Source organism: Genypterus blacodes, unplaced genomic scaffold (genome assembly GCF_046128005.1).
Source record: "Genypterus blacodes isolate CSIRO-AG114 ecotype Tasmania unplaced genomic scaffold, CSIRO-AGI_Gbla_v1 ptg000129l_1, whole genome shotgun sequence".
In the NCBI taxonomy this organism is placed as follows: domain Eukaryota; kingdom Metazoa; phylum Chordata; class Actinopteri; order Ophidiiformes; family Ophidiidae; genus Genypterus; species Genypterus blacodes.
The window spans coordinates 421125-443979 of record NW_027466931.1 but is presented as its reverse complement, the minus strand read 5'-3'; the positions used below and the strand labels follow the sequence as shown (position 1 = coordinate 443979).

General features: G+C 42.8%; 3 protein-coding genes and 1 pseudogene across 7 annotated transcripts; 2 read left to right on the top strand and 2 right to left on the bottom strand.

The window, feature by feature from the left end:
• Positions 1–134: 134 nt before the first annotated feature.
• Positions 135–5903, bottom strand: LOC143010762 (galactose-specific lectin nattectin-like). 5 transcript variants are annotated; one of them, XM_076163300.1, is made up of 10 exons: positions 5482–5903; positions 4846–4914; positions 4628–4746; positions 4131–4239; positions 3016–3073; positions 1927–2235; positions 1304–1428; positions 1077–1211; positions 679–790; positions 135–387 (listed from the first exon to the last, which is right to left on the bottom strand). In XM_076163300.1, exons 4-10 carry the CDS (start codon positions 4167–4169, stop codon positions 320–322), a joined length of 846 nt encoding a protein of 281 aa, XP_076019415.1. In that variant the 5' UTR covers positions 4170–4239; positions 4628–4746; positions 4846–4914; positions 5482–5903; the 3' UTR covers positions 135–319. The 5 variants fall into 5 exon arrangements, with proteins under 5 accessions (XP_076019415.1, XP_076019412.1, XP_076019414.1 ...); XM_076163297.1 differs by lacking the exon at positions 4131–4239 and having other exon boundaries at positions 5482–5585; positions 5688–5901; XM_076163299.1 differs by having other exon boundaries at positions 4131–4746.
• A 746-nt stretch (positions 5904–6649) lies between these two features.
• LOC143010704 (toll-like receptor 2) lies at positions 6650–12540 on the top strand. Its single transcript, XM_076163196.1, has 12 exons — positions 6650–6783; positions 7045–7304; positions 7883–8039; positions 8289–8438; positions 8524–8730; positions 8815–8937; positions 9136–9286; positions 9923–10087; positions 10302–10481; positions 10572–10712; positions 10915–11423; positions 11518–12540. Exons 2-12 carry the CDS (start codon positions 7046–7048, stop codon positions 11927–11929), a joined length of 2454 nt encoding a protein of 817 aa, XP_076019311.1. The 5' UTR covers positions 6650–6783; position 7045; the 3' UTR covers positions 11930–12540.
• Positions 12541–13454: 914 nt separating this feature from the next.
• Positions 13455–19609, bottom strand: trim2b (tripartite motif containing 2b). Its single transcript, XM_076163202.1, has 13 exons — positions 19511–19609; positions 19204–19355; positions 18898–19078; positions 18536–18795; positions 18321–18459; positions 17805–17978; positions 17486–17681; positions 17289–17392; positions 17030–17197; positions 16600–16768; positions 16435–16505; positions 16053–16193; positions 13455–15758 (listed from the first exon to the last, which is right to left on the bottom strand). Exons 1-13 carry the CDS (start codon positions 19607–19609, stop codon positions 15606–15608), a joined length of 2007 nt encoding a protein of 668 aa, XP_076019317.1. The 3' UTR covers positions 13455–15605.
• A 1107-nt stretch (positions 19610–20716) lies between these two features.
• On the top strand, positions 20717–22472 carry LOC143010596 (nuclear factor 7, brain-like; annotated as a pseudogene).
• Positions 22473–22855: the final 383 nt, after the last annotated feature.

Below are 22855 nucleotides of genomic sequence, written 5' to 3'. Positions count from 1 at the left end.
GGTGGATATTTCCTTTTTATTGATGATTGTTAGATGATTAATTTCTCAAAGTTATTATATTTGTCAATGTAATCTCTACTTACAGCTTCTACTTATGTAGGAATATAAGAAACAAAAGGAGGGAACATTGCTGCTTCAGTCAAATTTAATATGTAGCATAATGTGTAGGAATTCTGTCACCCACGTCCAGGCTTTGGCATTAGTTCACTTCCAAGGAGGAGATCCAGATCGGAGTCTAAGTCGAAGGCAGAACAGTGGAATGGCACCTCAGAACCTAGGGCACATTTGGGGAATGAATCCAACAGGCTCGGCTTGTCGGTCAGATGTTGGTGGCACAAACAAACGGATATGTCTCTGAGCAGGAGGCGCACTGCCACCTCAAGTCATCTGCAGAATAACGGAAACTTAAATTACAACTTGAATATTTGTGATAGTGTAGTGTTGTACACAATTATGTTGGTGATCTGAATGGAGAGCTGATAATCAATAAATATACAGTATCTATTTCTCTGCAAGTGTCTCTCTGTGAGCCTGGAGAGCCTCACATGCAGAAGATTATCCCTTTGGATTTAGAACCTTTCCTTTGGCGCCACCCTCAGTACAAACATCGCACTTAATATACATCCCCCTCCGCATAAATCAAGTGTTGAATACAAATGCGTGAATAAGGATCATTACATCCAGTGTTGATCCTCAGGCAGTGCTCGGCCCGGTCATTTATCCTGTTCGTCTCTTGCCCGCTGTTTTCATAGTTGAACTTTGAGCCGTCGCTCCACATCCAAAAATTGTTCTACAAGCAAACACAAAAATGAAAAGTGATGGATTCTACATCATATCCAGTAACAGCAGTTCATCGCATCAAGTCAAAAAGAAAGGTTGTTGGAAACAGACTTTAAAGATACAAAAATAATGGTGGTAATGGAAAAAGGAAATCAAGAAATTCGAGCCACATTTCTAGAAAGTACTTTCATATTTTCATGAACGGGCTGTGATTCAGATATTTGTTATTGGGATAAGAAAAACAAAGGAGGATCATCGTATGGGTGGAATGTACACACAATGAAGGATCTCTATACCTGCACACCATCGTGGCCTCCTACCCAAGCTACAGGAAAGTCGTACGTTTCGCCCCTGGTCAAAGCCTTGATAAAGTGATTCTCGTCTTCACCGTGGATTGATGCCAGGTTGCCCCCTTCAAACTGACAGTACATCTGGCAGTGGAAAGACAATAAAGGAGAGCAGTTATTAGAATTTTGCTACGCTTCGGCTCGTATTGTCTCCTGAAACCTCTGTCGCTCCCCACCTCGGCTTCGACCCAGGTCTTCCCGTCGTCGATGAAGACGAAGCAGCGTGTCCCCCAACGGGTCCATCCAATTGGACAGAAGGTTTCCCCTTCGATGTGCCGATCACCAACGGTGGCGTCAGGGTCTGAAGAAGCGGCAGATGAATAAAAAAACTAGAGAGGTTGTTACCCTGTTGCTCTGATTTAGTTGTTCTAATGTAAACACAAAGGTATAAATTGTACAGTACAACGTTGTTTTCAGGTTCATGCAACACATCAGCTGGATGGAACAGATATCAAATCCTTGACCCCGAAACTGGATCCATTGATATCAAATCCTCTGAAAGCTGAAGTTTTAGGTTTAGTTACTTATGTTCACAATTGTCTCAGAGAGCATTTTCCTGTGACCTTTGACCCTGATGCATCTCTCTCTCATGGATCTTGTGGAAGAAAAAACACACGGTTGCCTCAGCACTGAAATTTCTCTGAAATTTCCTGAAAATCACAAACTTTTGTGTAATCGACAGAAATGGCTTTAAAAGAAAACAAACAATATATGTGTAGCAGAGCAAAGCACAGTCAGCGGGCAACATTGTGGGTGGCCATTTTATGAGTCGTCCCCACAAACTCCACATGTTCCTCACCACATCTGAGAGGTACAGTTCCTGGTGGCGTCCTGGTGTGCGGTACCTCCAATCCGGTGACCACGTTGACGCACCAGCAGTAGCCGGTCGACGCCCAGCACTGCTGAGAGAGAAAGTTCCCGAAGACGTCGCACTGAGGCATGTACACTCCTATGAGATGCTGGACCTGGTGGCTCTTGAACTCGCAGAGGCCTGTGTTCTTGGAGATGGAGGAGGTCGTGTTGATGACGGCGACAGCTTTGCTCAGGGCCATGATGGTGCAGAGAGTCAGCGCCATGACCAGCGCCATCATGGTGGAAGTGTGGAGGCCTGTCAATCACAGCAGGCGAGGACTTAAACACACTAACTGTATTGTCTTACCTTTATTCTCTTGCATTTTCTTGAGAAGACAAGAAAATAAAAAGCTAAAAGCTTATTTTAACATGTTTTTCAAATCCCTGTACAATCCAGTAACAAGAAGAAAAACGGCAGATTTGTATATATTTTCCATTCGGTTTAGAAAAAATGACTGACCCAACGACTGATTTTGACAACATAGATAGAGAAGTTGAAGAAAGAAGAAGCGTTAAAGCGTTTACATCTTGATGATGTTTCCATAATGGTTTCCTGTCCTTGCATCGTGCTTTTGTTTGGAGCAGGAAAAATTAGATACAATTCTGGCCTGCATGTTGTATTTTGCGCCGTGTGCTGAACAGATTATGGATAAATTAAAGCAGTGGGAAAATGTGAAAATATGTGCATAGTAAAATTAATTCAATATAAATCAATAAATGAAATTCAATGATAAGGTTTCTAATAATGATTTCACTGTTAAAAACACAATTTTCCTTGTTTGTCTTCATCTTCTCCTGGAAAAATCTGTTAAAGTATTCAAATTCAAATGCACATATGTTGGTGATAAATCAGGTGAAAGCACAAAATCCTGAATTTGATGTTTCAAAAATTGAAATTATCTCACCGACTGGCTCGACTTTTCCTCTCGTCTGAAGAAAATTAAACCTCACCACCGTCAGATTATATGATGCTGGCTGACGTTATCCTAAAAAAGCAGAATGACTCTCACTGGTTAAAGCTTTCCGCAGGACTCACCTTTGTGTTCGGCGTGATTGCTTCTGTCACCCGACGACCTCTGCTTCCTCTTTTTATCCTGTTCCAGTGAAAAATGACACGATGGCTGCAGATTTCCTTACGTCTGCTATGCCAGACTTTTTTTTTTACCTCATTTACCTTTATGTCCAGACATAAGTGATTATTTTTCAGACTGTTGTGTAATAGTGATATATGTTAGGTGAATGATTTTTAGATCACCCTTTTGTTGCATTGTTTAGCTTTTCTTTGTGTCCTAGCTTCCCAGACTCTTCTCTCCTTTCACCTTCTACCATTGCCGTACAGTAGTTCGGATTACTTGTAACAGAAGGTTGAAAAGAGTTATAAAATAAAGTGTCATAGTACAAATACCGATTGCTATCTCATTTCATGTGGTCCCTGTTTACCCCCTGTCTATTGTTCAAATCTAGGTTACAGCTTTTATGCTAGTAAACACTTGAGACTAGCCCTTAAACATCAAATAATCACAATAACACTTACACTTACACTTTGTAGCTGAACCGTATAATTAGGGGTGCACACAATGGCACCAAAATAAGATCCAGGAGATTTGTGCAGGTTGAAAAGAAAAACCTTGTCCCAACTTCAAGGACAAATTGAGCGGCTATGTCAGATGAGGCGAAGGAGGTCGACCGTGACTCATCCCCAATAATCATAACCACTGCCATCAAATAAGTGTTGTTTCAGGCATCTAGACAAAGCTACAGCAGCTACAGGAGGCTGGCAAGATCAGAGCTAATTTGACACGAGAAGGACCAATTAAAATGGATATGCAAATACAGGAACGTCATTTGTTTCCATCAACAATTCAGCAGCCCAAAAAAGATAGACTTGTGCAGCTTCTCGCTTTATTGTTTATTCATGAGCTTGAAAAAGTGAAATCAAACATTAGTCAACCTCTAACTTCCACTTGGAACAAAGGAAACCTCTTTGTAGGGAGCAGTCCGAGTCATTCCAGCCTCCCACAAATGCGACACAGAGAGAATTCAAAGCATTCAGTGGATTCATGGGCTTTATTATGATCATTATTCAAGTTTTTCTCCAATATTTTAAAACAATTTTAAAGCTTTTAATGTTTTTCCTGTAAACTCTGTTACCTCTGTATTTTGCCTCAATGCAGTTTTCCTTCCCTCCATTATTGTTTGGCTGATCTTTGTTCAATTAAATGAAATCAAAGTTGGATCCATCTCTGTATTCAAATCGTCCCTGAAAAGACACATAGGTCACCTTGGGGTCACTAAGGGGTCAATTCATATCAGCAAGTCTGCCAGAGACTACATTCTTCTTCATGGCTCTAATCCAGTGTGTGAATTCTGCTCTTTGCTGTGGATAGACAGAAATTCTGGGGGGAGGGGGGATATTTATGTTGAATTGATCAGCTTAATTTTTTTTGTTAATATTCATGTACAGTTATTCAAATATGTTCAAACTGTTAGAGACCAATGTTCCAACGCATGATTGCAAGGAATTTTACTGACTTTCTTCACATTTGTTTGTATATTAATTTGACGGCTATGCTGGTGTAGAGTGTGTGTGTGTGTGTGTGTGTGTGTGTGTGTGTGTGTGTGTGTGTGTGTGTGTGTGTGTGTGTCACCTCAGCCTCTGCATAAGTCATTGGAGTTGTGATGAATCTCATGCAGTGTGTTCTATCAAGTCTTATCCATTCACCACCACACGACTCCTTTGGATATGAACTGCATGTGTTGAGATGATCTGGAGGGAGATATAGACACTTAGATACTCAAGCTAATTTACAGGACTCCATTCTTGTTCTGTGTGCATGAGCAAACACACTGACAAAGATAACGTTACATCTGCACGAGGGAGCATGGAGCCCATGGTGTGCACTTGTCTGCCCACACAGGAGGACGACAACCAGCCCTGGAAATGTAACACAATTCTGTTAATGTTCACTGCAACAATCTGCATCTTCATCAGTCTTTATTGATGCACAAAAGCCGGATATTCAGAAATGAAAATCTGACCTTCAGGACACTCTAACAGACAAATTGTATGTGTGTATGGCTTTATTGTTTATTGTAACTACATTGAGTATTTTGGTTGTCTGTACTGCATTTGCTTTTTGGAAATATTGTAATTTTGTATATTGCATTGTTTTGGGATACATGTATATACACATTTATACTGTATATATCTATATCTATATATACTATATACAGTACTGTATACTGTATATGTATGTGTGTATAAGTTAATCTCAAAGACTGTCTCTCAAAGACTGTTACTGTACATATAATATTGTAAACTGAAAATAATATTTGAAAACTAATTTTGTCTCTGAATATCAATAGTGACCTAAACATATACTGTATGTGAAAAGGGTTAAATATGCATCAAAGTATTCATGTACCACTGCGTTTCTATAAACAAACTGAACCTTCCAGCTGCTTTTCTGTCCTAAAAGATAAGGGATGAAGAGAAGCTCACCGTAGAAGAGTTCAGTTCCTTGTTGCTCCTCCGTCTAAGCGTTAACACACTTGTCACCGACCTGTTATACTTGCAATACCGCCCTGAAGATGTGGAACTCCTCACTAATTAATATGAAATATATTCAAACCCACGAATTCAAAAAGCTTCATGATGTACTCTCTCTTTATTGTGAACACAGCTACGATTATAATGACTTCACCTACCATGAGCTACTATACAACTAAAGTAGGACTTCTACAACTACATGTTATAAACAACATGTATAACAATACTTATTTCATCTCTCATCCCCCTTATAGTTTTGCTCTGATACAAGATGAATCTTAATGTCAATTAAACAGTGAACCAGACTCCTACTCAGTCACTCACACGTAACATGTGTGTGTGTGTGTGTGTGTGTGTGTGTGTGTGTGTGTGTGTGTGTGTGTGTGTGTGTGTGTGTGTGTGTGTGTGCATAAGTTGATATCAGGTTATTGGGTTTGGGGTGTGGTCAGACTCTGATTCAGTCACTCTCTGTTTCAAAAGCAGAAGTAGCAGAAAAACAAACCTGTTTCGGATCCTGGTTTGGTGATGGTGATGGTGGTGAGACACACTTACAACAGGAAATGCTGCTAAGTGGCAGGAAGCAGCAGAAGTTTTTCACAGCCACAAGTTATGTTGTATTCTCACATGAAATGCTTTTTGCACGCATGATTTCCTTTCTAACTGATGGGCAACAGACAAGCAGAGCATTTTATTTCTATACAACAACATCTATGATGTCGTGTTTGATGTGTAACGCTTCCAATACCGAGAAACAGTTTTCCACTGTATTTATATACAAAATATGTGCAGTACTTTGTTTGTTTTTTGTACCAGAGTAAATTGCAAAAACAGCAATGTCAATTTATTTTTACAGCTTTTTCTGAATTAGTGACTGAAAAAACATTCTTGGCTGGAATTATAGCAAAATATAGAATAATTTTGATTAATTACCAAAACCATTTCACATAATCTCAAAGTAACGCACAGAAGAGGTCGCATATCATGTAGAGACAACCCTTAATTATATTCTATTTACTTTATGGACAAACATTCTGGACAAACATTCTCACACACATACTTCCTCCCAGAAGTTGATTTTCATGGCCACTCCCTCTATTCATATTCACGGAAATCTGTCTCCCCTGAGATTAAACTTCCTCTCTGTAAACTTGCTCTCAAACCTAAACTTTTCATTCGTCTTCATTTGAAGACGACCCTGTTTTTACTTTAAGGGATTTTTCTGTTTTTGTTTCAGCTCTGAAGAAGTCAGATAAGGTAAAAGAAAAAGACCTACTCTGTTTATGTTATTTTAATAGAAATGTGATATGTTTTTCTGACACATCTAGCTGCTCTACATGATGCGAGATATGGTCAAAGGAAACAATTTTATCGTAAAGCTTGTTAGTTTGTCAGTGTGGGAACAGACTTCCTCTTTGGACAGTCTTACTTCCTCTCTTGGTATTATTTTTGTCTTGTGTCTTTGTCTTTAGAATTCCCAACATATTTGGTTACTGTGAAAACTTTTACTCCTGGCAGGATGGGACATCAGTTAAATCCTTCCTCCTCCCTCCACTTTCTCCTCTTCCTCTTCTCTATCACTCTGGGTTGGACATCAAACTCAACCTGCGACAACTGTGACCAGAAGCTTTCATGTAACTGTTCCTATGAAGGATTCAGACACGTTCCCACAGTAACTAGCTATGCCCTGACTCTCGACCTCTCCTTCAATGACATCGCTGTGGTGGCAAACGGTGACCTGAGAGGCCATGAACGACTGAAGGCCTTGAGTCTCCGCGGTAACACTGACAGATTTCTTCAAACATATTTTTACATTTTCATCCAATGATAATGAGGTTAAACAGACGGAAACATTAACCCTCAGTCCAAATGTTGTGAAATTCATTTTCCCATTCTACAAGGTCGGATCAGAAAGTTATACCTCATTGTATTTCTTTGTTTTCAAACATAATCTTTCACAACTGATATGATGCAATTCATCAATAAACCCTTGTTAATTATAATCAAATAAAAAACACACCATAAAAATGTATTGAGAAGTACTTCATCTAAGAACTCCACACCTACTCCTTGGAGTTTGTGACCAGCTCATAACTTATCAAATGACCATTTGTACAAAACCAGAAGCACATTTTTCACTGTAAAACTAAAGTACAGTGAGTTTTAACAGTGACAGGTTGTATGAGGACTTCTGGTAGAGCTATAGTGGGCTCAGAATTTATCAATCAACCCCTGTAAACCGATATGTAGAAAGCTCAAGGAGGGAATGAATGTTTACTAACATGCTGCAAATGTGTCCACTAAATTATGGCTCAGGCTCATAAATTATCAATCAACATTTTCTAATGTCCTACAGGTAACAGACTGGCTACAATTGAGCAATCTGTATTTGACTCCTTGTGGAGTTTGGAGGAGTTGGATCTGTCTGATAATCAGCTGACTAGGCTGAACTCCCAGTGGTTCAACAGACTGGGAGCTCTGCAACAGCTCAACCTGCTCAACAACCCCTACAGGTAAACAAGTAAACAACTAGAAGGCAGTCAGAGTGGTTCATACCTGTGGCAAGGCAGAGAAGTCCTCCAATTATGACTCATCATCTCTCAGTGATGAAATTTAACAAGTAAATGATGAGGCCATGACCACTGAAACCCAAACTGCACTGAAGTGAATAATCTCCTTGTTGTCTCTTCCTTTGTTTCTTTGTCTCATGTCATGTCTCCTCCTTCGATTCCTCCTTCCCTCTCTATCATCTCCTCCTCCAGATCTCTGCCTTCTCCACCACCTTTTCGGGCTTTACTACGGTTGAGGAGGTTGGCATTTGGAGGTGTTGCGCTGGAGGAGCTGAGGAGAGGAGATCTGACTGGAGTCACTGAGCTGGATGAGCTCACTGTGCATGCCAACAACCTGAAAAAGTGTGTGTTCATGCATGCCTAAAGCCTAACTGTGCTGCTATCTAGTGTTAGAAATGTTCTGTCTCTTTCTGTCTTCTCCCTGCAGGTATGATGTTGGCACACTGGCAGATGTTTGGCCTTTGGGTTGCGTGACTTTGAGCCTCCACGGCCCCTTCTTGACAAATGTCCCCCTGGCCTCCACTGTGCTCAATGACGTATCGTATCCCGAGACTCCAATGGTACTCTTGGACATCCATCTGATCCATAACGACTCTGTGCATCCCTTCACAGAGACAACGCGCAGGAGAGTCAGGTCTGTTTTCTGAATTTCGAGATACTCCCCCCCGCAACCGCATCACAACAACCCAACCAATCACTACATGTCATCGCTCCTCAGGTCCATTTCCTTCCGCAACCTTTCTGTGTCTGATGAGGCGATTGTTGAGATGTTGGTTGCAATGGATGGAGCACCAACCACTTTAATTTCTGTGGAGGATGCCACGCTGACAGGCGAGGGCAGGTGGGAAGCTTGCTTGACTGTTGTATTAATATGTAGTATGCATTGGATGTGGAAAATCAGACAAAGCAGGCCCACAACCTGTTGGACCCGTTCAGGTTTGATGCTTTGAATTTGAACAATGCTGTCTTTAAAAAAAAAAGTGATTTCGAGATTAACCTGCCAAGTTTTGACCTCCTTTGTTTTGTGGCTTGCTGGAAGGTGGGAGAGAGCCAGATGGACCGATCACAAAAGCATTGACGAGATCTTCCTCCGCAACGCTGTAGTGCTCGATGTCTTCCAGTTTACCTCTTTTCTACAGCTTGGCTTCCTGTTGCAGTATCCAAGAAGAGTGTCAGTCATTAATGCCAGGGTAATACAGCCAATGGGCTCTGTTCCTACCACCTCCTGCTTAATGTGTGTGTGAAACAGACGACATGTAGTGTTTTGTCACCGTGTGTGGACAGATTCGAGGACTTCCACTGTAAAAGCAAATTTGGGATTGTTCTGTTTAAAATTCGGGAATTTTTTTAAAGACATTATTTTGTTTACTTGCTTGTTGACAGTTGTCAGCCGAAGAGGTTTAGTTCATCTAAAATAAGGATGGGAAATTTTCACCATCTACTAAATACGGGGTGTACTGTACGAAGAATGTACCACAACAAATACATTTTAGCGAAGAAAGAAGAAAAAGAACATTTCATATTATGTGCTAAACCTGGTACATTGAAGACAAAGCTAGTTAGATTTGAATATTCAAAGTCACCAGTTCTAATATACTTTTAAGTCTTATGCTAACAAAGGGAAGACATCCAATTATGGTACTGCTCAGTAATTTTCATTATCATCTCTTTCAGACTAAATAAATTGGAGTAAATCTTTTTCTCTAGATGCTTTTTTGGGGCGTAAACCCAGAATATACAGATACTGTACCTTGAAAGCCTAGAATGCATGTCTCTGTCTTGTACATTTTACAACTTAAAGAATGTGGTGACTGCTCTCCCCTCAGTTGTTTGTGCTGCCGTGTCTCTCGTCTCGCCTCCTGCTGAACCTGCAGTATGTGGACCTGTCCAACAACCTGCTGACTGACCTGACTCTGGATGAGTCTCTCTGTCATGGAGACGGCACGCTGAAGGACCTCAGAGTGTTGAACATCAGCGGCAACTCACTGAAGGTTGTCACCACAGAGTATTACCACTACCTTTGGGAGTACTCCACACACTACAGCACACTTAAAGTACACAAACAAAGACTGAACACATGAAGTAACAGTAAATCAATAAAACCTCATGTTTAGTTTGATGTTTTGTTGTTTCAATCGTTAAATCACCAATAACCGAGGTGGCGGTATTAACTCTCTCTCTCTCTCTTTCTCTCTCACACTCCAGTCTCTGTCCACTCTTAGCAGGTTGGTTCATAAACTCTCAAAGCTAACTCACCTGGATGTCAGCACAAACGGTTACAGCTACATGCCTCAGGTCTGCTCCTGGCCCTCCACCCTGAGATACCTCAACATCTCCCAGGCAAAACTCACCACCATCACCCACTGTCTTCCCATTACTCTGGAGGTAAAATGGTGATGAACTAAGCCAGAGTAATTATCACAGTACTTCTTCTTATGAATTTCTCATTGTTTATTCTGTGTTTTTGTCGAACAGGTGTTGGATCTGAGCAACAATGATCTCAAATCCTTCTCTGTGAAGCTGCCTGCCCTGAGAGAGCTTCACCTTACCGGGAACAAGCTTCTGATGTTGCCACCTGGATCGATGTTCTCCAACCTGCAACTACTGACAATACAGGTGAGTATAATAATAATGCACATCACATTTATCAAAACCCTCGACAACTTCCTGTTTTCAGACGTAGGTGTCAGGCTTCACACAGATTCATGTTTGTTAATGTTGTCAGAAAGCTCAATGTCCAGGTAAGCCTGTCCAACATAAGAAGAAGGAAGTTGAGCAAAACAGGACCTGACAAGCTATTCTTGCTGTCCCTCCACAGTCAAACACCTTGAACATGTTTGGCCGTTCGGACCTTCAGGACTATAAGCGTCTCCGGAACCTCCAGGCGGGTCAGAACAAGTTTGTCTGCTCCTGTGGTTTCGTCTCATTCTTCCAATCTGAAATGAATGGGGGCGGAACAGTGCATTTCACGGACGGGGCCGAAAGCTACGCCTGTGATTCTCCTCTCTACCTGCAAGGTGAGCTTGTGGGCGGAGTTCACCTCTCAGTTGTAGAGTGTCATCAGGTTTTGTTTGTGTCTGTGAGCTGTGCCGTAGCGCTGGTTGTTGGAATCCTGCTGGGTGCCCTACTGTGGCGCCTCCATGTGTTGTGGTATCTGAAGATGATGTTGGTATGGCTGAAGGCGAAGCGAAGCTTCCGACGTCGTCAGCAACAAAGAGAAGGAGGTAGCTCAGAGGCACTACTGTGTTTTGATGCCTTTGTATCGTACAGCGAGAGAGACGCTGGTTGGGTGGAAAACTTCCTGGTTCCAGAGCTGGAAGAGCCAAGGTATTTTCACATTTATAAACTTGTAATCAATACTTATAAACAATACACAATACTTGAACTTGATTTTACTGATTTTACTGCTTCTTTGTTGCAGAGAAGAGGGTGGGGGTGCAGCAAATGCCCAAATTCCATGTCCTCTGTCTCTGTGCCTCCACAAAAGGGATTTCCTCCCAGGACACTGGATTGTAGATAACATCATGAGCGCCATGGAACGCAGCCGTAGGACGGTCTTCATCCTCTCAGAAAATTTTGTCCGCTCTGATTGGTGCCGCTATGAACTGGACTTCTCCCACTTCCGGCTTTTTGATGGTTACGCGAACAGCAACACAGCTATCTTGATCCTTCTGGAGCCGCTGTCCAAAGACGACATCCCCAAACGCTTCTGCAAACTTCGCAAACTGATGAGCTCCACCACCTACCTGGAGTGGCCTCAGGAGGATGAGAGAAGGGCAGAGTTCTGGGAGAGCCTTCGGAATGCTTTGAGAGGAGAGGAGGAGGAAGACTGAGAGAAAGAGGACATGATGAAGAGAACAAGACAAAGGGAGGACACACGAGAGTAGACCTGCCATCGAAATGGCTACCATGAAGGAATCGATGCTTTATTTCTGGGTGTTGAGTGTGTGGTCATTCAGAGATGGTCCATTACAGTGGAGACAGTAAATACAGAGAGAAATAGCAGGCAAGTGACCATGTTACAAACTGATCAGGGTTTATCAGTAGTTTGGTTTTAAAATGTACAGTGAGAAACAAAACCAGTCACCATCTTAATCGTCCAAACATGGACCCTGACAATCTCAGTATACACCAAAGCCTCAATTACAGAATCAATGGGGAAAGACGATGAATTTATTAATTAATTATTTTTATTTTTATTAAATCAGACCCAATTTATTTTCAGTTACCAATCATGTTATATATAACATGTTAAAATCCAATGTTATTTATGTTTTACGGCTCTTGGTTGTTTGGGGATTTGGATTAGATGGGGATAGCCTTCCAATACACTCAAAAGAGCCTCCTCAGGACTTCATCAAGGATCTAGCCAGAACATCCTCTAGCAGTGCAGATTGCTTTTTAAGGATTCAAACCTTAGACATTCATAGCTGAACAGAAACAATTGTTAGAAATAAGAGCGCCTGGACGGGTTGTTTAAAGATCTCTTGGGCTCATGATCTTCTTTTTTTTAACCAGTTTTCATGAGTTTGTAAAATAAATTTGAAAACAAATGTTGTAATGTAAATGTTTATAGTATTGATCCCTTAAATGGATGTGAACTCTAACACAACAGAGTTCTTGGTGGTTGACACGTTCGCTATTGGCAACTTGACTTTACTTTCAAATTAACATCGCTGAAAAGGCAGTTCCATCATATCAACTTTAAAACAACATTCATATGCATGACTGACATTAAGGCCGACATCTACAGCAAACAGATAACTAGTCCCCAGTTAAGTCCAAAAGACATAACACAAAAGGACAAAGACAAAACACCCAAAACCACTCATAAAGTATCATCCTTAAAAAACATATTTTTTCTTTTGTCTACTACTGATAACTCCCGGGCGGAGGTCAACCAGCCATACAATAATTGAACCAGTTACAACCACTGACAGGTATCAGAAGTAGAAAAGACAAGCTTTCTGATTGAGAACTACCAAAAGAGCCTGAATCACCTGATGGTGACGGTCTTTTTGCCTCGAGTTGTACGCCGTTTGAACTTTACTGAAGCCTGAAGGCGATTGGTTAGAATGTGGGTTTGCTATTTTGTGATGTAGAAAGAACTCTGACTTTGTAAATTCGTAAAGGCCATTTCAGACGAAGTCCAATGCTGAAGTTTGACTGTTTTCTCTCGAAGACTTTTGGATTTATCAGTACAAAAATGATGAAATGTCAACAGTCATATCACGTATCAAATTAAAGTAACATAACGGGCACTTCAGAATTTCAAAGCACATCATGGAACACAATCGAATGCCAAGAAAAGAATACTCAACTTGATATATATTTAAATACTGATAAATAAATGCATAACTTAAATATAAACCACATTGTTTTGTGAAAAATACACTCAAAAAGTTGTCATGACAGCCATCAAGCAGGTTATGTTTTCCGTTCTATTCTGTCCGTTTGTTTGTCTGTGTGTTAACAGGATATCGAAAAAAGTCACTCATGTATTTTCATGAAACCTGGTTACCAAGTTGGTCATGATCCAGGGAAGAAGCCATTCAATTTTGGTACAGGTTGTCTTGATGGTGGTGCTGCATTTAGCCCTATAACCTTTGAAATGTAACTCATGGAATCTGATGTATTTTTCTGGATTCTTTGGGTCTATACTCATCCATCTATAAAGGCCACGCCCATTTTTTTACTTCTGGCGGCCAAATTTAAGGCTTCGATTGGAGGTCTACTGGGCCTTGGCAGATGTATGTGCTGACAGACAACACGGTGTAACCAACTCTTCTACCGTTATACACGTTTATCGGTGTACTTAGAATACTTAGCATCAAACAACAATTACAGATGAAAGCAATCTACAATCTCTCCCCTTGGACATTTGCTGTTATTAGTGAGATAGTGGTAAGTTTGGTATGTAGAAACATCACTGATTCCAAGTATGTTCATCACTTTGTACATTTTCCATGAAGTTATCAAAGTATTTTCACAAATATATAGGATCATTTTATAGATTTAGTTTTCTTCTCGCAACAGATTTATTGGGAAAAATAGATAAATGTTCAAACCAAGCATATATGCAACTTAATTGATCATTCGGACAAAGTTGAGCAACCTTTCCTGAGGAAGAATCTTTTGCCTAAAAAATAATCGCGTACGCCATGAAACAAATCAACATTCCATATCCAGGCAAACATATAATGCACATCATGTACAATGGATTACCAGCAAAACCTGTTTGTTTGGGAAAGGAGTGAGGTTATAGAATACTACCACAGTCGTGCAGGCAGGGTTGATCGATAAATTCTGAACCTGATGCATAAGGAAGGAAAAGGGCTGGAAATTTTTTAAATCCTTGGATCCTCCAGACGTAGGCCTCTTTTAGCTCATTGTTTGCTCATAGGGATACCATTCGTCTATTACGTACAACAAAGCCTCCCATTTTTTCTGTCTTAAACATCCATAATTGGTTTCTTCATTCCATTCGTCATTCACTCCCCTGTAAGCAAAGAAGCATCAAATTCCCCAAATCCCGACTGTGTATGTCCGTCCTTCTTTTATCATAAATCCAAAGGAGGATTTCCAGAATTTGACACCATTAATTTGTCAGGTGCACACAACTCCATGTCTGCGTCGCTCCTTATCCATTCATTTCTCGAATGTCCCATGAAGCATAATGGACTCTGTTTTGCTTAATCCCTCTGTTCATCTTTCTATTCCCTCTGTATCCTTCTGTCCATCGTTCCATTGAATCTGTGTGGTTTTTAACTAATTACTTGCATCCTCTGCTGACCAATGGCTTTTTACATCTTTAAAGCTCTATGAGATAAAGTTTTCATTATCTATGCACATTGTTGACAATGCTAAGGAAATTAAATTCAACAGATTTGACCTGCTAAATTAATCAAAACACAAAGATAGCAAAGACACAAAAGCAAGTTAGGCTAACAAACTATGCCGAGACAATGGTGACATCAGGAGAGTCGAACTGTCACAATAAAATGTAATTTGGCAGACTAAAGTGTATTGAAGCTCAAAGTAGCAGGAATATAGGTTTGATATTTGTCACATGGCCAGAAATGTGCCTATATGATGCTTGTGTTGCTCTGTGGTTGTTAATGTCGGCAGCTGTTTGTGAGCATGTTAGACACAACAATTGGATAAGGCAATGATTTGTTATAATTGTGTGACTCATTTTGGATATCTATGAACATAGCCTCAACATTTTACTATGAAAACTTATCATGTAGAGCTTTAAAGTCACTTTGTGCGCAACTAAAATGTGTCAAGAATTTCCAAATTAAATCGTATTTACATTCCAGCATGATGGTTGCATTTCAATACTTCTTCTATCCTTTCTGTCATTGTAGCCAGCTGTCAAGGTTCATGCAATGATTCCTAGAAGTTGACATCGTGCACCATACAGAATCTGTCCACTCCCACAACTGCTCCGTCCCACCATCATTACCTCTCTCTTTTCTCCGCTTCGTTTCTCCGTCCAGGCCTCCATCATTGAAGGTAGCGGTAGACTTTGAAGCAGTGGTTGCCAGAATCAGCCACGACCACGTGTCCATCTGAGGTCAGAGCCAAACCCTGGGGTCCGTACAGAGGGTCCGCCGAGGTGTTGATGTAGGAGAGAAAGGAGCCGCTGCCATCAAACACCTGTAAGAGGTGAGAAAGAGAGATAAATTTTGGTTGGATATCCGTCATCTATATAGTCAAAAAGTCCTATGAAGGCCTATTCACACCGTATCCAAATCAATGCAAAACAAAAAACACAGCATGCAGCACTGTTCACGCCAACTCTGACAGTCAGAACCATTCATGCAGTATATTACTACTTCCTTTTATGGTTCATAAGTGTTGATAATGACCATAATCAGAGGTGTCTGGAAGGAGTTTGCACACCCATAAATTGTTTTGTACACTTTAGCGTCACAGCTGTGTGAGTTATACCTGTATTCTGCTGTTTCCCCAGTCAGCTACAATGATGTTCCCATTAACGTCCACAGCCACTCCAGTGGGAGCATTGAACTGACCGTTTCCTTCGCCGTTTGAGCCGAACTTCAACACCAGCTCTCCCTCTGGCGTGAAAACCTGAAAGAGAGTCAGAATCAAATCTGTGCAGGTTGCAGCTTGAGCGATCATACACATGAAAATAGAATATCTAAGTAAGCCTAACAGACATGAGCCATGTGTGCTTGGATACAGTGCTTCACCTTACTGATCACCTGGTATATTTGCCATCATTAGCATAAGATTCAAAAGCTGGAGAGGCACAGCAACAGGAAATAAGGCGGGTGGGGCTAACTGAAGGGCGCAGTTGGGAAGCCTTTACCTTAACGGAGTGATTATGGAAGTCTGTCACGATGATCTCATTGTTCTTGTTCACAGCAGCAAAGTGTGGACCTTCATGAAAAGAGTAGCAGATTGTTATTTTGTAATTTTTTTGATTTAACAGAGATTTCACACAATTTATTCCACACATATAACCACACAGTACCTGCAAACTGTTTGTCTCCATTGCCTCGGCTACCAAACCTGGTGATGAGCTTGCCAGTCGGCTGGAATATGAAGACTGTACACGCCTTGTTGTCGACCACAATCACATGGCCATTATGGTCCACAGACACACCTTTCGGCCCCATCAGCCGGCCGGCGCCCAACTTGGCCTGATGGACAGCAAACATCACCAATGAGAAAGCCCAAATGATAAATCAAATGAAAAATGTTGTCTTCAATTTGGGAATCAACACGATACGTGAACATTTTATTGTGGCGTGCAATACTTCTATTTTTGTGCTGTAAAAGAAATAACATTATGGATCCATAAGGGCCCATTCAAAGAGCTACACAATGATATCATTTACAGAAACACAATATCAGTTACCGAGTTTGAACATTCATTTCCTGAAAAGCGAGTTTCTACCAACCTTGAACTTGCCCTCCGAGGAGAAAATGCTGACCCATTTATTGTCATAGTCTGCAATGATAATGTCCCCGCTCGGGTGCACAGCCACGCCTGTAGGACGCTGCAGCTGCCCTGGCGACCGTCCCCGCACCCCGAACCGACTCTTGAACTCCCCCAGGTTAGAGAAAATCTACAAATAAAAGACAAAACACACACACACACTGTGAGTTTCAGCGTTTAACATTTTACAATCAGCACATGCTAAATCAAGTGTTGTTTACCTGGACGCACTGGTTGTTGCTGTCTGCAATTAGTATCCTGTCGTTGGCGGAAGCAGCTACTCCCTGAAGGTTGGTGAATTCTCCTTTGTTCCTGCCCTTCGTCCCTTCATGAGCAGGAGTATGAGCAAGAATTCAATCACGTCAAGGCAGATCCATACGCAAATCAAAACATTCCAATTATTTCGACGTCGCCTCACCGATCCTGAAGATGAGGTCATCTTCAATGGGATTCTGGGTTTTGCGACGCGGGGTCCCCAGGGCGCTGCTTGCCCTCTTGGAGCTCTTCTTCTTCTGGCCAGGGGACTTCCCTCGTCTCTTGGCCCCCTCAGAGGAGCCCGTGGACGGGGTGGCGTTGGCTGCTGAGCTGGTGGCCGTGGTGGTGGAGGGAGACACCTGAAGGCAGAATAGGGCATTGAGGTTTGGGCTTTCAACAAAGACGACCAGAAAGTGCAGTGTTTGGATCCAGAAAGTTTGCGAATGCAAACGCAAAACGACCCTGCCCACCTCTACATCGACCTCTGAGGGTCTTGCGATGGTGAGTTTGAAGGGACTTCCTCTGATATGCTGGTCGTAAAGTCTCAGAGCCAATGAGAAGTCTCCTTCCTTAGGTACTGTATAAACAAACTCATAGGTCCCGTTCTTGAGGTCCAGTATTTCCCCATCTACAATACTGCCATCTGGAGTGAATACCTGGAATAACAATGAGATGACGGTTGAGACAGATTTACTTTGTCTATTCTTAAAGCCTTTGCTTATATTTATGGCTTATATGGCCGCAACACTGTACTACAGTTTATGTTCTGGCTCATGTATTGCTAAATTGCAGAGACATTATATTCTGAAAAGCCAACTCTGATCTTTGATAGTGCAGCAGCATCATAGCTTTAGCATTAACTCTGGGAAATGCAGATTGGTTTGCTGTCTTTTATGATTGGTCCCAACCACTAATGAATCCCAGCACAGCATAGGAACACATTCGTTCATGCATGGTTAAAAGTTTTTTCTACCCACGTTCACCCATTTTAAACCAACCTCAGCTGACAAAATGGCATTGCCGTTCTTGCAAGCCCCCCCTGACTTGTCTCTTGTCACAATTGTAACAGAAGCTGGATGTCCCACGACGCACTGCTCCAGACCTGCACCCATGGCCTCACTTTGGCTCGCCACAGCACTGCGGAATAGGGGGGGACAAGGACATCAGCATTCTAACGGCTTCTCTACACCTCTCTACAGACAAGCTGTCCCACCTGGTTGTGACAATTGTCCCAAGGTTGTGTATGGACTTCCTAAGGCCATCCGTCTCCAACAGCAAGTCCAGCTGGTCGTTCTCCTCGGGCTGACACGACAGGCCAAAGCTGGCCAGGTCCACCAGGTTGTCCTTCAGCTCCCGCTCAGCCTGCAGGGTTGCTGCACAAGCCTCACCAGCCAGGGCCTCCTCTGTCTGGGTACAGGCGGTTGTCATGTCCCCCTCCCCCTGGACGAGGTTTTCCACCTGGGCCTGGAGGACCTAAAAACAGAAGAAGAGATTATTTATATGGGTTCTAACAGCTCCTTCAGTTCCATCCATTTATGATGAGGACAACGATGATGATGTTCAGCATGTCTGTACCTTCTGTTTGAGGCCGTACGTAACCTCCAGCTCCATCAGCAGAACGCTTTTCCTGACATCCAGCTGCTTGTGTAGATCCTCGAAACTGGACTGGATGTCCTCCTCAATGGAAGCCCTCTGATTGGTCAGCTGCTGAAGGATCTCTTTTACCACAGCCAGGGAGTCTGAGACTTGAGGGAGTCTGGAGAGAGAAAGAGAGGGAGACGCAAAGATGAAGGTGAAATTATGCTACAGCCTAGATGTCGATGGCTTCTTTTTTGCTTCAAAATCGCCGCAGTATCGTTTTAAACAAAGGCCAATTCCTGCCTGTTTTGGACGGCGCCCAAGCTCTCCTGCAGGCTGCTTCGCTGCTGCTCCAGGGCCTGGCAGAGGGCCACCCGAGGGTGCTCAGCATGGTCCCCACACGCACAATCCTCACACAGCGCACACTCACACAGCGAGCAGAAGAGGTCTGTCACCTGGAATGAGGGAGAGAGAGAAAGAGAGAGACAGCGAGGGAGAGAGCAGGGAGAGAGAGAAATTGCTTCTTGGGATGATTCATCAATTTGCTTGCTTGGCGCCTGTGTAAATTCGGCTTAGGAGTGTGTGAACATTTGATGCATTGACCCCTGACCTTCCCTGCATGTTGCTCGCAGGCATTTTTTGGGGGTGGAGCCTCCAGGACGGTGCACTCCTCACTGCTGCTGTCCGGGGAGTGTTGGTGGGCCTCCATCTGCAACCGGCAGTCTGGGGGGTGGGCGGATGTCTTCCTCCAGACACGCCCCTTACTTCTCTCTCTTGCCAGGGAGCGATGCAGTAGCTGGGGTTTGGTTTCCTTCTGTCCGTTTGAATTTCCAAATTTTTTCCATCAGGGTTTGCTTCAGGAGGGGCTACACTGCTCAGGTGCGCCCCCCTGTGGTGCCTGAAGGCACGTCCAGATGAGGGCGCTCCTTCTTTCCAGGGAACCGCCTCACTGGTTTGATCCGCCTCTTTTAATCTCGATTTTTGGAGAAAATGGCATCCCAGGAGTTAAACTCACAGATTCAGAGACAGCCAACTCAAGTTTGACCTAGAAAGACAGACAGACAGACAGACAGACAGACAGACAGACAGACAGAGGGAGAGAGAGAGAGAGGTTTTCTGTGTGGACAGGGTTCCATAAAGAGTTTTGGTTTGCTGAATTCATTCATTCATATACATTTGTTTGAATTCAATGTAAAGAATCATACATGAATTGTAAGGGTTAAAGAAGAAGAAAGAAAGAAAAGAGGTCAATTGTCAGTCACTCTGTGACAGTTACAGACTGTCACCACAATGTCACAAGACACACACACAGTTGCTGAAAGAAGAGTGGGAGTGTGTGTGTGTGTGTGTGTGTGTGTGTGTGTGTGTGTGTGTGTGTGTGTGTGTGTGTGTGTGTGTGTGCATTACAAGTGGAAAATTTGGGGTAGAAGTGTTGAAATCTGGATTACACACACACACACACACTCACACACACACACATGCACCCATACACAGGTAATCTGATCTCCCTCCCCCTCTCTCTCTCTCTCTCTCTCTCTCTCCCTCACTCTGTCTGTCTCTTTTTTTCTCTCTCTGTCTCTTCCTGTCTCACCCTCTGTTTCCCACTGTCACCTAAAGATCCTGCCATTTTGCCATTGACATCATGGGAAAATCCAAGAAACTCAGCTAAGATGTTGTGCAATGAAAGACCTCCAAGAGCATCAAAACATGGCAAACTGATGTTTGCAGGTGATCACCAAGACAAAGATATCGTTGCTTGAACAAATGTTCTCTGGTTAGATGAAACCATAATGATCAGCCATCCTAACCGTAAAGCATGGGGTTGGCAGCGTCATGCTGTGGGGATGTTTCGCATCAGCTGGTTGACACCAGGTGCAAGGATATTACAGACGGAATGACAGACACACCCTCTCTTGATAACGTACAGCCCATTACTGACTCACCTCAAGCAGAACAGGAAACAGCTTGCTCTCATTCCTCACGCAACCGAAAATCACATCAAGAGAACAACGACAAGATTCACCTTCAAACCAAACTCTTCTACTTGTACTTCTGCCAAGGAAGGACACAAACGGAGGGAACACTGGATGGAACTTCCACCTGCTGATAGTTAGTTTATAGAGCAAGAAGGTTTTTGATCAATATCTTCCATATCATCCATATCTAAAAGTGAAAGTGGCTTTCTGCAGATGTCCCTGATTCCCTGATTTCCCTGTCTGGCTGCTGTGTTTCAGCTCCACTCACTTCACAGAAAATTACATTTTCACAAATCCTGTCATCCAGTCATGTAGCCACAGCTACACAGCTAATATAAAGAATGTCTGCAGACCTGGTGGACCAACAAAACAATTCTTGAGTGTCCAGTTTGTAAGAGAATATCTTCAAAGAAAGAACAGCCCTGCAACTTGGTGCTGAAGAACCTGTGTGGGGCCTTTATCCTGGAGAGAGATCAGAGAACTGCAGCAGCATCTGAGCCTCTCTGCAGCCTGCACACTGAGAAACTCAAGCTTTTCTGTCTGGACCATAAGCAGCCAGTGTGTGTTGTCTGTCTGCATTCAGAAACAGACTCCAACCACAGGTTCAGACCCATCAGTGAAGCAGCGAAGGAACACAAACACGAACTCCAGGAATCCCTGAAGCCCTTACAGGAGAAACTGAATCTCTTTGAAAGACTGAAATGAAACTTTGATCAAACAGCAGAACACATTAAGGTCCAGGCCCAACATACAGAGAAGCAGATTAAAGAGGAGTTTCAGAAGCTTCACTGGTTTTCGAGGGGAAGAGGAGGTCAGTATGGCTGCACTGAGAGAGGAAGAGGAACAGAAGAGTCAGAAGATGAAGGGGAAGATTGAGGCTGTGAGCAGAGCAATATCAGCCCTTTCAAACATAATCAGGGCCTCAGAGGAGGAGTTGAGAGCTGAAGACGTCTCATTCCTGCACTGCAAGGCTGCAGTGGAAAGAGGCCAGCGACGCCCCCTGCCTGATGAGCCAGATCTGGATGCTGGAGCTCTGATACATGTGGCCGAACTCCTTGGCAACCTGCGCTTCAAAGTCTGGGGCAAGATGAAGGAGATGTTGTCCTGCACTCCTGTGGTTCTGGATCCAAACACTGCACATCCATGTGTCCTCCTGTCTGAAGATCTGAGCAGCGTGAGAGTAGGAGAGAAACGGAATATTCCTGAAAACCCAGAGAGGTTTAAATCGTATCTCGCTGTCCTGAGCTCTGAGGGCTTTAACTCAGGGATTCACAGCTGGGACGTGGAGGTTAGAGGTAATTACAGCTGGGCAGTGGGCGTGGCAGAAGAGTCTGTCAGCAGAAAAGGAGTCATGCTGAAAGGATTCTGGGAAATCTGGATCAGTGATGATAAATACCAAGCGCTTTCTCCATCAGTTCCATGTAAAGTTCTTTTCAGTGAAGAAGCACCTCCAGAAGAGTTATTCTGGACTGGAACGGAGGAAAGCTGTTGTTTTCTGATCCTGACACTGACACACGTGCAGACCTTCCCACACACACTTTCACTGAGAAGCTTTTTCCATACATTGGCACTGGAAGTACCGACCCACTGAATTGAGCACCAGTGAGAGTCACGGCCATCTAAGTGAAGTAGAGGAGAAGGATGATGATGATGATGAGGAGGAGGATGATATTACAGGGTGAATATATAGCATTATAATCAGTTGTTAAATTTTTCAGTCTGTCTCTGTACATGAACAGGAGGAACAAACTTGATCAATTTCTTGAATTCTTTAGTGAAATGATGAAGACTGTCAACACAGCACCATGAATGATGTGGACATGTTTGAGAGTGTGTGCTGTCATACACACACACGTTCTTTGTTCTGTGAAAGAGGCAGAGCTTGTTTTTAGAAGAATTCTAATGTAAACAGATGAGCAGATGTCCTCTTTTCTTTAAATTGAAATAGAGAGACAGCATCTCTACCTATGTCTGTCTCT

What these genes read in the sequence shown, in the direction of transcription:
- LOC143010704 (XM_076163196.1), top strand. Translation starts at nt 7,046, where the DNA reads ATGGGACATCAGTTAAATCCTTCCTCCTCCCTCCACTTTCTCCTCTTC. An exon ending in CTGCTCAACAACCCCTACAG is followed by an intron (nt 8,040 to 8,288) that starts GTAAACAAGTAA and finishes CTCCTCCTCCAG; the next exon opens with ATCTCTGCCTTCTCCACCAC. An exon ending in TCAGCGGCAACTCACTGAAG is followed by an intron (nt 10,088 to 10,301) that starts GTTGTCACCACA and finishes CTCACACTCCAG; the next exon opens with TCTCTGTCCACTCTTAGCAG.
- LOC143010762 (XM_076163298.1), bottom strand. Translation starts at nt 4,669, where the DNA reads ATGAGATTCATCACAACTCCAATGACTTATGCAGAGGCTGAG. An exon ending in TGACTTATGCAGAGGCTGAG is followed by an intron (nt 3,074 to 4,627) that starts GTGACACACACA and finishes TCACTGGAACAG; the next exon opens with GATAAAAAGAGGAAGCAGAG. An exon ending in CAATCACGCCGAACACAAAG is followed by an intron (nt 2,236 to 3,015) that starts GTGAGTCCTGCG and finishes TGTGATTGACAG; the next exon opens with GCCTCCACACTTCCACCATG.
- trim2b (XM_076163202.1), bottom strand. Translation starts at nt 19,609, where the DNA reads ATGGAGGCCCACCAACACTCCCCGGACAGCAGCAGTGAGGAGTGCACC. An exon ending in GCAACAACCAGTGCGTCCAG is followed by an intron (nt 17,198 to 17,288) that starts GTAAACAACACT and finishes TTTTATTTGTAG; the next exon opens with ATTTTCTCTAACCTGGGGGA. An exon ending in GGGGAAACAGCAGAATACAG is followed by an intron (nt 15,759 to 16,052) that starts GTATAACTCACA and finishes CACCTCTTACAG; the next exon opens with GTGTTTGATGGCAGCGGCTC.